Genomic DNA, 12394 nt, shown 5'->3' on the forward strand with positions numbered 1-12394 from the left:
TACACGCAGTGTGCGCTGGCTGAGTGCAATAGTGCGCCGTGCTGTGACACCGCCCACCCGCCCGGGAAGCCGCGCGCCGGTTTGTACATTCGTGACACTCTCGCTCATGCGCTTGTCCCCACAGAACATTTATGCTGTGCGACGAGTGAGTGCGTTGCTGCCACGGTCCGTGTGGACGGCGTGGACACTTCTGTCGCGTGTGTTTATGTGCGCCCAGTCGTCGCGGCTAGCTGCGCGTTTGTGCCGCGCCTTGTCGCCGTGCTCGCGCGTGACCACGTACTGTGTGGAGACTTCAACGCGCACCACGTCAGCTGGGGTTGCCGTACCACGGATGCGCGCGGTAGGGACTTATGCGACGCGATCAGTTCGGTGGGACTCCTCGTACTAAACTCCGGGGAACCCACCTTCATCCGTCGCAGTGCGGCCTCGACAGTGATTGACCTGGCGCTGGTGTCAGAAAGCTGCTCCTACGAGTGGAAACGCCACGCTGACACTGCTGGTTCTGATCACTACCCGATCACACTCCTCCCGTGCCACCCCAGCCGTGGTGCTGTTCGTGAATACAGTGTTGGCCACTTTTCCGTGACTTGTGCGCGAGCGTGCAGAGCAGTGATGATTTCTTTTCGCGCATCGCGAACTGTGCTGAGCGTGCCACAACGCGCTGTGTTGTTCCCGCCGGCACGCCCTGCCCTGACATCAAGCTGCTCAACCTCCGCGCAGTGCGCCAACGAGCACAGCGGCGGGCGCTGCGCTCCTCGGTCCCCGGCGCATGGACAGAGTACAACCGACTCGACGCTGTGTGCCGGCAGCACGCGCAGCGGCTACGCGACCGCAGCTGGACGGGCGTCTGTTCCTCTCTGAGTGATCCACGCCGACGTCGCCGCGGCTGGCACATCATGCGCGTCCTGATAAACCCGAAAGTGTCGCGCTACCCAGTGCTCGCCATAGCCGTTGCGCAGGGCATCACTGAAAGGGAGCTTGCTGAACTGCTTGCCGCCTCTTTCGCGCCTCCTTCCCCTCCTAGGGCGGGGAGCGCTGGCGGTGTCACGACAAACGCCGCACCCCCGCTCCCTCCCGTGGATCCCATCACCTCAGCTGACATTCGCTCTCTCTGCAAGGAGGACTTCTCCCTCTACGAACTGGAACGGGTTCTCCTCAGAAAGCGCAAACGCAGCGCCCCTGTAGCGGACAAAATCACTCATCAGCTGTTGAGAAACCTGGATGCCTCCCAGCGCCCACTCTTGTTGGATGCATTCAACAGAGTTTTCTCCAGTGCTGTCCTCCCGGAGGAATGGCGTTCCGCGACTGTGATCCCTGTCCTCAAACAAGGCAAACCGCCGCGTTCGGTGACGTCATACAGGCCCATCTCCCTCACTTCTGTGGCGGGAAAAACTATGGAGGAGATGGCTCTTTACCGGCTACAGTGGATCGCGGAGTTGCGCAATGCTTTCCCACCAGAGCAGTGTGGATTCCGGCCACATCGCGCGACCATCGACTGCATTGCTGCAGTCGTGAGCACCCTCGAGCAGGCCCTTCACGATGGAGAAATGGCCATCCTACTCCTCCTTGACATAAAGTCTGCGTTCGACTCGCTCCCCCACTCGTCTATCCTCGGTGCTGTGCGCGCGCTAGGTGTTGAGGGCAAACTCTTGAACTACGTTCAGGCCTTCCTCACTGACCGAACGTTTACTGTGCGCGTGGGCGGGGCGACAAGTGCGCCGCGATCTGTCAGCTGTGGCGTCCCACAGGGCAGCGTCCTCAGCCCGTTTTTGTTTAATCTGGTACTCGCGCCGCTCGCCAAGTGCCTACCAGAAACGGCTGTGTTCCCTGTTCGCGCAGTGGTGTACGCTGATGACGTCGCATTGTATGTGCATGGTCCGACCCGAAAGTGCTCGGTGGTGCGTGCCTGCATGCAGGAGGCCCTCCAATGTGTGGCCGCCTTCGTGAGAAACATCGGACTCGCGATTTCGGCGCCGAAAACCAAGACCCTCGTCGTCCACCCTCGTGCTGAAGCCCGACGACGTCTTCCGTGCCTTCAGCTGGATGGTGCACCAATAGTTTGGAGTAGCAACGTCCGCTACCTCGGCCTGACGATAGACAATCGCCTCCGATGGTTCCCGGCGGTGCGACGTGTACGACAGACGACGCGTCGCGTGGAATTGGCCGTGCGCCAACTACTCGCAGGCGGCAACGGCTGCCCCGCTGCCTTTGCCTGCACCATCTACGAGGCGATGGCTCTGTCTGCCATCCACTACGCACTGCCGATCTGCAAACTCCAGGCGCCACAGTGGCGACTGATCGACCAGGACCACCGCCGAGTCATCCGCATGTGTCACGGAATGCCTCGTGGCTCTCGTGTGGCCAAGACCCTCGCGGAGGCTCGTGCGTGGCCTGCGTCGCTCACGGCGGACTTGCGCGCATTGTGCCACTTGCAGCGTCTCCACCGAGCGCCTGATGCAGGTCCCCTCCTCTCGCGGTTACGTGCTGTGCCAAACTCACGTGTCGGCCAACTTATCGACGTGTACGACAGTGTTGTGGCTGACGACCCCGCACGCCTTTCGCGCTGGCCACCCCCTCACCGTCGAGTGCCCCTTCGAGTGAACTTGCACCTGCCGGGCATTCGATCCAAACGCTACACCCCCATCAGTGCCATTGCTCAGGAGGCCGCGGCGCGGATGTATGAGGACCTGGCCGGGAGGACGCAGGTGTTCACCGATGGATCCGTCCTGCAGGATCGCTCAGCCGCGGCCGCCTGCATAGCCCCTCAGCTCAGCGCGGAACGACAGTGCCGCTTGCGATACTGTGCATCCTCAACAACAGCTGAGCTAGTCGGGCTCCAGCTGGCTGCCGACCTCCTGCGCAATTCGCCGGCCGTCACCAGCGCAGCAATCTTCTGCGACTCGAAGCCTGCCCTGCGCCAGCTCGCGAGGGAGGAACGAGGCTCCCTTCTTGCTCAGCGTGCCGCTCTCAGCCTGCTGGCCCTCCAGGAACGAGGCTGTGATGTGGTCCTTCAGTGGCTCACTTCACACGTCGGCATCGCGGGCAACGAGGCTGCAGACGAGCTCGCAAAACGAGCACACTCCGCCGAGACTTCGCTGACGGATTACGCCAGCTCGTTCGACTCGGCACGCAACAACCTTCGCCGGGAGCTGGTGCGCGAACAGCCTGACGCACGGGTCGCCTCCGGACACCCCCCTCCTCCCATCCCAGCCACTGGTTTCACTCGCCGCGATCGCGCGCTTCTTCTTGCCCTGAGGACCGGTTCTGTGTGGCCCGCGGAACGCAGGCATCGTCTTCGCGGCGCCGCTGCACCGAACTGCACCGATTGCGGCGCGATCGAAACCCTGTGTCACCTATTGTTTGACTGCCCTTCTCTCAACACTGCGCGGAAGCGGCTCGCCATGAAGTACCGCCTCGTCGGACTGCCGTGTGCGACCCTACAGGACTTGCTCCATCCCACCGGCCACGTGCACCGTCGCCGATCAGCCCTTGCGGCCCTACTCGCTTTTCTCGAGGATGCCGGCCTAGTCGAACGAATTTTCTAGCCGCTCACCACGGTGACTCGGCTGCCCGTTCTCGCATCGCCTCATGGTCCCCTTTAGCGGGAAATGGTGTAATTTTTTTCGTTCCGGTCCTTTTTTTCGTTTCTATTGAAACACTTCTTTTAACACGAAAGTGTTTTATGCCGGGGTCCACCAAGTACATCCCTCACGGATATGACGTTGATAAAATGGACGCCAACGGGTGAGAAAGAAAAAAACCAAGAAAAAGATAACCCGCTGGGAATCGAACCCACGACGTTGCGGCCGCGACGGCAAGCGCCCGACGCCCTACCGAGTAAGCTAACTCGGGCGATGCCAGACACGGCGCGAACGCGCCTTATATCTTTCACACATTCTCTTTCGCGGCGGGCGGAGCTAAAGTCCCTTGATATATAGAAAGTAGCGACACTCTCCTCCATATCCTCTCCCAAGTGTCCAACCCTCCTCTCCCAAGTGTCCAAACCGTATCTATATCCTCTCCGAAACGACCACCGTGCGGGCGCCGGCCCTATAACCCGGCTCGCACCACTTTCCTATCAAGAATGCTATGTCACGCAGATAACGCGCGCGTTTCCCAGGCGACGGCCCGTGAAGCGGGGTGGTGGAAGGCGGGAGAGGAGGGTGCTCGGCGTGGCGGCTCGGTTAAAAGAAAGACAGTACTTTCCCAAAAATATCCAGGGACTTTAGGTGGAGCGGGGCGGTGCCGCCATCTGTGAGATGTGAAAAGAAGTAATGCTTCACGATCGACACTTACTAGCGCTTACTCCGAGATTGCACGCGATATCGGAGGTAATGGTTAAAGCGTCTCGATACCAGAGAGGTAGACTGGCCGCGCTGGCGTCGCCGAGGCACCCTTGACGCAGTTAGGTGCTTTGCCTTTGGCTTCGTGTTAGCGTGCGTTGGCTCATCGGAGTAGTGCAGCTTCCACGTGCACCAACGGGATTTCTCCGCGGCCGACTGCTTCAATTGCGAGAGCACCGACTAACAAAACTGCTGCAATATGTGTTGCAGAAAGGACGCGATTTCGACGGGCGAATGTCGTGCCTCGGTGGAGCGAGAGCAGCGCCTGAGAGACAGAGGCCAGCGGGACGCACGCGTTTGCGGCTCAGGCTACGAACCTCTACCTGCCGTGTTGCTGAAGCGCAGTGTGTGTTATGTATGCATGATCACAGGCGTCGGCTACCTATTACTAGAAAGCGCACACCGTGCCGTTTCTCTCCTTAATTGACGACGCTTTGAAGAAACGCATACCGGGTACCAGTGTTGATTATGAGCATGGGCGTCCGGAGGGGGGTGCAAGGGGGGGCAGCTGCCCCTCCCTGCAATTTTGGATAATATTTTTGTATGCGGTAGCAATGAGCTACACAGCGTGATTAGCACACTCAGGTCCCGGCCTTCTGTATTTCCAACCACTTTCGCACGTTGCACACAATTGACTAATCTTGCAGGTGATGTCACGGTAGTGAAAGCTGTCAGTGCTGGATCTCCCTCCCCCCCCCCCTCTTGCACCCCCCTGCAATAAGTTCTGCGGACGCCCTTGATTATGAGCTTGTTGATATTATCCTTACGCGCGATTCACGATTCCCTGTGTCCAATATATGTTCACACCGTCAGCTACCACAGCGGTTTAGTCATGATCATGGGCGTTAGTCGTCGCGATAGAGACATGCTATCAACATGGGTGCATCCACGTCAAACGGTGCTATAGCTGCCAAACACGAATAGACATTGTACAAGCTCTCATATATCACTACACAATAAGCACTACTTCTTTGAAGACACGTTTCGCTTTTGTGTTATACCGATTCCTAGGACGGAGGGATCAGCCATGTTTTTTCTGTTTTTTTTTTATTTAACGAAGTTTTTTTTTTTCGACGTACATTCCGCGAAATGAAGTTTCCGTGTAAAAAAAGAATATCAAGAATCCAATTTCAGGGTTCCATGCTACAAATCCACAGAAATGAAAGGGCACATAGCTCTAAGTGCATGCGTGCTTTTCCATTCCGTCCCAATCGAAATGTGGCCTCCGTGGACAGGATTCGAAACTGCACCTTCGGTCTAAGCAGCGTTGCCCTTAAACCAAGCAAGATAAAAGAAAACTGCGCCGATAATTTGGGACTTGCTTTTTTTTTTTTTTTTTTGCAGCGAAGCTGCCTACTGCTAGGATCAAGGAGAACTCATGTCGAAAAGATTTAGGGTGGCAACACGTCCGACAGAACCGCCATGTTGTGTGGGAGCACGAAGAGCCACGCTATGGCAGACACCTTAAATATAATGTCTGCGTTCGTTGAAGTTTGAAGTTTGGTTTATTTTCCACACAAAGTACAAAAACAATTGCACTTGAGATGTGGTTGGGAAAGTGGGAAAAAAGCTACGTGCAAGTAGCTTGACTGGCCCCACCTCCCATTACCCAGCAGCGGATACTATAGCAGAAGCAAAATAAAAGATGTACACAAGGCTCTTTGAGTTGCAAAACAAAGTTATAACAGACACTTGAGAAGTAAATAAAACAATGCACACGAAAGGTAACAACAGCAATATTTGTTGAAGAGAACACGTAGCATAGAGACTATGTGCAAATGTACAACCAAATGAAGCGAGACACCAGACGAGCTCTGCATACTCCCTATGCACTGACACTGAGCCGCAATGTGGCGCTGCGGTGCCCCGAGCTGGGCGCCATTTTTGCGGTTCTCGTGCAGCAGCCGACCCACGCTTGCTACTGTGTTTGCTGTGTGTACGCGCTAGGTGTTGTGTGGTGTTTCCTTGACTTCCGTGTACTCGCGTGTTTCATTAACGATAGTACGGCGTTGGAACTGTCCCCTACCACTGCGTGTTGGCGCGGATCTAGTCATTTGCCTGGCTGTGCAAGCGATCGCCGTGTTGCTGCAGTGAAAAAGATGCTGCTCAGCGACTACGCCAAGTCGCTGTCTGATCCCGAGCGCAGGAGATACCACATCAAAGTCGCAAAATGCCAGGGGCGTAGCCAAGGGGGGCGGGGTTGGGGGGGTTCAACCCCCCCCCCCCCCGAAATTTTTCAATACATACAAACGCACGCACGAACATAAAGTATGGTTGCCCCCCCCCCCCCCCCGAAAAAAACTTCTGGCTACGCCCCTGCAAAATGCGGTAGCGACGACCCCTTGGCGCTTTCCGATGACCAGTTCACGAACGATGTTGGCTGCTATCCCAGCGTAGACCGTGCGGATATCAACGATTATCTTGTTCACGGGACCAGTTTCGTGACGCGGGAGCAGCTTAAGAGCTACAAATCCTTGGAGGCTCACAATTATGTCACAAGCGGCCTCGTGGAGCCACCAAGGGTGAAAACTCTTCGTGATGGCAACATCGTCGTCGTTTCAAAGGTAGGCTGTACATATTGTACCGCATGTTCCCTACTTAACGGCTTGTTCTAGGTATCCGTAAAGTTAGTGATCGGGTGCTAAAGTGGTAAAGCTTGCTATCAGTCGCTGATATGGCGTCCAGCCCATCGCACTTTCTTGCTGCTATCACTAGATGGGCAGCCAAGTTGTCGCTGTGTTTCGCGTGTTTTTAGCGCTTGGAGCAGGGGCGGCGCCAGGATTTTGATGGCCACCGAAGACAAGCGAGTTCATTCAGGGGGGCAGGGAACATATGCGTTGTGTTTTGACCATGTTTGCTCGAGGGGGCAGGCACAAATTTAGGGGCAGCTCTAGCACCCCCCCCCCCCCCCGGCGGCTCCCCTGGCTTGAAGTAGTGCTCTAAAAATCTAATCGCGCGCGCTGAACACTGATTTATCTTACTATATGCGCAGGTCCGCCACTCACAAGCGTTTAAAGAAAAGCCGCTGCTGCCGTGGCTACTAATCAAACCTGATGGTGAAGTTCTGTGCGCGCACTGCACGTGCATGGCTGGCCTTGGCGAGGCGTGCTCACACGTTGGAGCAGTGCTCTTTTACTTGGAGGCAGCAGTGACACGCCGGGATGGTCGATCATGCACGGATGGACAGAATGCATGGCTGCCACCGCATAGAGCTCTCCGCTTTGACGACAGCTCCGCTGTCTTCGCACACTGTCCTGATATAACTTTCGGCACGACATAGAACCCTACCCGTTGAAAGTTCTCGTCGCTGGGGCTGTTTCTTGTGCGGTTGGAGCAACCGTAAACAGCGCAGTTCACCCTAGCCGATTGACGCAGCTCGACGCGCAACAACGTCCTGCGGCTTGGGCACTTTTACAAGTCCATGCAACACGCAGTGGTAGGGGACAGTTCCAACGCCGTACTATCGTTAATGAAACACACGAGTACAAGGAAGTCAAGGAAACACCACACAACACCTAGCGCGTACACACAGCAAGCACAGTAGTATGCTAGCCACCATAACAGTAGCAAGCGTGGGTCGGCTGCTGCACGAGAACCGCAAAAATGGCGCCCAGCTCGGGGCACCGCAGCGCCACATTGCGGCTCAGTTTCAGTGCATGCTGGCAGCTAACTGTTTTGCATCCGATCTCGCGTAACTACAAAACGCTGGTGTAAGAGAATACGGCCGCTCCAGGGAGGGATGCTCTCCGCACAGTCACTTCGCGTTGAGAGCGCAACACGTAGAAGGGTATAGGCACCGGGCGGCCGTCGTAAGGCGCCAGCTACGCCTCTCCCGAAAAGCGCCCCAAGCGGCGGCAGGGACAGCACTGGCATGTGAAGCAGACGACGCGGAGCAGGCTCTGCTACTTTCGGCACGTATTCGAAGAGAAGCGCGGCGTTTCTTTTTGAGCAATTCGAAGCTGCATGCTGTTGCGTTTGTCGCCGAAAGGCAAAGAGAAGCGGCAGCAACAGTGTTCTTTTGAACAATGCACGAAGCGTTCGACTCTCGGACATGTGTTCAGACAACGGGGCCCGTCGCCGGGCTTCAGGCAGACTCCCGCGCAGTCATTCGCGGTCGTGGACGCGTTTAATGGCCGCCAAGTCATCTAGAAAGAATGACACGGTGTCCCTCTCATGTCCACACTGATGAGCGCTGTCGGAACATCAAACGAGTCAGCTTCTTTGCGTGGTGCTGTCTTGTAGGCGTTTGTTTTCGTTCGGAGACGGACCAGAGGGGGCACGATGCCTCCTCCCTTTCGGGACTGCAAATGAGGCAGGCCCGATTGGCGACACGATGTAAAATAAGCATCTTTGCATTTTAACTGCCGAACTCGCTGTTCCTCATTATTGTCTGGAGGGCCCCTGGCGCGAAGGCGAGTCCTGACAGCGCAAGTGCACCCATGGCGCTGCCAGTTTTTTTGCGCTGCAGTTGCAAAGACTTGACCAGCTGGCGTACGCGTTTTCGTGCGTGTGCTCTAGAGAAGGGTCTCCGCTTGCACGAAGCAGGTCACGTGCACGACATCACGGAATATAAAGGCGACAACGAGTGCAAATAGCTTTGCAAGTGCGCCCCGCAGACTAAGCTTAACGCGATAAGCTACGATGTGGAGCTAGATGTAAGTAGCATGCACCATTTCTATTTTTTTAATGCGAAGCATTTCTTAGCGAACCCTAGGCACTTTGAGCGTTTCTATCTAGGTATCTGCTTATCTAGCCGCCTACGTCTGGGTGCTCTCGTGATCGCCTCCTTAACTTGGTGTAGACAAATTGGCATGGGAGGGTAAGCGGATTTGACGAATATGACTGTCCGCTCATGACATGAATAAAGTGAAAATCCTGTCACTTACGTCGTCAAACCCTTTCCTCCAGACACGTGTGGCACATACCCGTTTACCACGGGCATCGGTGCATGTACGGGTATGCGCCACAGGTGATTGACAGTTTATATCTACCCAGGAACGGCGAGAACAGGCATTGATAATTAAAATGCGAGAGCGTTAAGAAAAACCGACAACGTCAGCGTTGACCCGACGAATTGCAGAGAATAAAAATTAGAATCCCAGCAGGAATCGAACCCAATGGTTCTGCGTGGCAGTCAGGTATTCTACCACAGAGCCACGCCAGGTCTAGATCCTGCTTTGGAAAAACACCCAATGCAGGCGTAATGTCGGTGCAATGTCAGTTGTGGTGCTGGCTATCTAATTTTATAACAAATCAATAAACACTACATATGTACTCTATGATACAGGCGTCATATGTCAGGTTAACGTCTGTGGTTCCAGTATTTGCTCTGCTTTTATAGCAGTGTAATAAACGTTACATTTGTATTCATATATGATTCAGCAAGCTATATTCAAGCGTTTCTCGACCCCGGAGGAATACGCAAACGAAAGTTACGTAAGATGTTCACATAATCGCACCGTAAAGTGCACTTCACTGCGAAAATACTGACGTATGTGCTGTAACGTGGGTGCTGACGTTACGTCAGACCATAAGTTACCCTTTGAACACCAGTGTAGTCGACGTGTCTGGTAAGACCACGATGTGTACACTACTGCACTTACAAAAACACGTCGATCCACCTCGTAACGCTTGGCTCAACAAAAAAAAAATGCAGCATAGAACTACTCGCTGACTGCTTCGCATGAAACCGATTCCCACAAGGCGTGGGATCTGCCGAATATTTAATACCTTGTTATTCTGTCTACACGTTAACATTGTCTCCCAACATTTGAAAAGGATACCCTACGTCTCCTATTCGATTTTCGGCTTTCTTTACGCAATGCTTGGCCGATTGCACATGTTGTTCCCCCGTTGTACATCTTGCAAACTCCTGTTCCCGTTTTGCTTTCCTTTTCTTTTAGATGCGTCGCCGATTCTAATATTTCAGCAGCTATCTTCAGTCTATGTATTTCATGTAGCTTGACACAACGCGGGCCGTCGTTGGCGGCCGGTGCGCGAACAAGGCCGTCGGCGACGGCGATTGCAGACGGGAAGCAATGGAACTGGATCTACTCCCCAGCTTTATCCATGTTTGCATAGCTGTTTGTGCAGCCTAAAGCGCAGCCTGTCTGCTCGCGCTTGGTTCCCGGGGCCTTTCGGCAGCGCAGGACACAAACAACGAGAGCACAATGAAGCGCAGCCAGCATCCAGCACCGCGTCCCCGCAGCAAGCGCCTGCAGCTTTCCGGCACCCACATGCCACTAGTTCCGCGCCTCCACCGAAAGAGGCGCCACCAGTCCAAACTCGCCCCGCGCCCGGTGCCTATACGAGCCGCCCGCTGTGATGGCTTTCGAGATAGCGCGCGCGCCAGCGATCGCGACCGACCGCGCCCTTAGATTCAAAGTTCAAAGTAATGGCTGCTCGCGCGACAACCCCCCCCCGCTCCCCACCTCGCGTCTTTTTTCATAGTCGGTAAAGACGGGCGGGGCGTTTCCTGTCTGCTTCGACGGCAGGCGTCCCAAGCGGGGTGATGTTATCGCATGCACCCTCCGAGCGACGGAAATGGGCCGGCTCGTTTGATCTCTGCTTCGGCCACGTTCGTCGTCCCCACTCGCGCGCTTTTACCCGCGGTAGAACAACAATGCGAGGGGGGATCTTATCAATTTGGACTTCATACCGGAAAGACATGACGGCGACGGCGACGGCAAAAACCCGTCGAGACTGTCCATATAATTGCTACCGCAATAAAAAGCGTGCATTGCACCGCGCTATTCGCAGGACCTTTGGTTTTCCTTCATTGCACGAACTAGCTCACACCCTGCCACGTGAGCGCGTCCGCACTAGTACGCGCACTGCGATTGGCGTAGCCGCCTTTATTAAGACGTCATAGCCTTTCTCCATTACCTCTCGTCAACCAATCGCGTTTGTCCGACGTAAGAGGTAGCGCTAGCGCAACACGCTTGCGACGCGTTCCGTTGCTCTTTGGACTCGCCATAGGTCGGACGCCTGTCGTAAAGACCGAACAGCTTCGATGGTGTTCCCTCTTCACGAACCGTTGGAAGGGCGTATTTTTTATTACAGACAAAAGCCAGCGACTCAGCTGGTCGAGCTCGAAGTCTCACCAATCCGTTCGCAGGCAAGAAAACCGTACAATAGCAATATATTCTGCTTCTATTGGTTTATAATACGTCAGGCCTGGAGTAGTTTATCCTCGCAATAACTGGCTCAACTCCCGACAAAAGGCAAATATAATGGAAAAGGAATTGACAATCAATTCGAACTTAAAACTCACAGTTGGCCCTGGTGTCCAGCGAACGCTCGGTTTCGGTCAGACTGTGCGCGGGCACCCTCGGCGGGTAGCCACTGCTGCTGCGCATGACGCTCGATTTGCGTGACCTCTGCGAGCTCCGAGAACTCCACAGCAGCGAAGACGCCGAAGCAGGCGACGGCGGCGTGTCCCATGGGAGACGCAGCGATGATGGCGGTGAGGCACGTTCCGCCGAGTCTCGCGGCGTTGGTGGCAGCGGTGTCACCGGCGACACCGGTGACGGCGTCGACGACGAGCACGGTGTCAGAGGCGAGTTCAACGGCACCTTCGTCGCTGACGATGTCGAGCCCAGCGCCCTCCGCGAGCTCGGCGACACCGGCGACGGTGTCGACGACGAGCACGGCGTCAGAGGCGAGTTCAACGGCACCTTCGTCGTCGATGTTGCCGAGCCCAGCGCCCTAGGCGAGTTCCGTGACGTCGGCAACAGTGACGACACCGAACCCGGTGGTACTGTCAAGTTCCGCGATGTCACCGACATTAACGACTCTGACGGCACCAGCGAGCCCTGGAACGACGTCGGCGACAGTGACGCCGAGGCGGGCGGCATCGGCAAGTTCCGTGATGTCGGCAACAGCGATGATACCGAGCTCGGCGGCGCCCGTAAGTTCCGTGACGTCAGCGTAAGTGCCGACGTCGACTCTGGTAGCGCCAGCGAGTGCTGCATTGAGGTCGGAGACGGTGACGACGCGGAGCCCAGCGACATCGGCGACACCGAGCTCGGTGTCATCCGCGAGTTTAGTGA

General features: G+C 55.7%; 1 protein-coding gene across 1 annotated transcript in view; it reads right to left on the reverse strand.

Annotated features, from left to right (window-relative positions):
- The window catches only part of LOC119386861 (potassium/sodium hyperpolarization-activated cyclic nucleotide-gated channel 1), a 104377-nt gene extending 92591 nt beyond the window's left edge, over positions 1–11786 (reverse strand). Inside the window, exon 1 of the mRNA XM_049414068.1 lies at positions 11617–11786. Within this exon, the coding sequence (XP_049270025.1) occupies positions 11617–11786 (170 nt within the window). The remainder of the gene's footprint in view (positions 1–11616) is intronic.
- Positions 11787–12394: the final 608 nt, after the last annotated feature.

This window comes from Rhipicephalus sanguineus, chromosome 3, assembly GCF_013339695.2.
Source record: "Rhipicephalus sanguineus isolate Rsan-2018 chromosome 3, BIME_Rsan_1.4, whole genome shotgun sequence".
Taxonomy (NCBI): domain Eukaryota; kingdom Metazoa; phylum Arthropoda; class Arachnida; order Ixodida; family Ixodidae; genus Rhipicephalus; species Rhipicephalus sanguineus.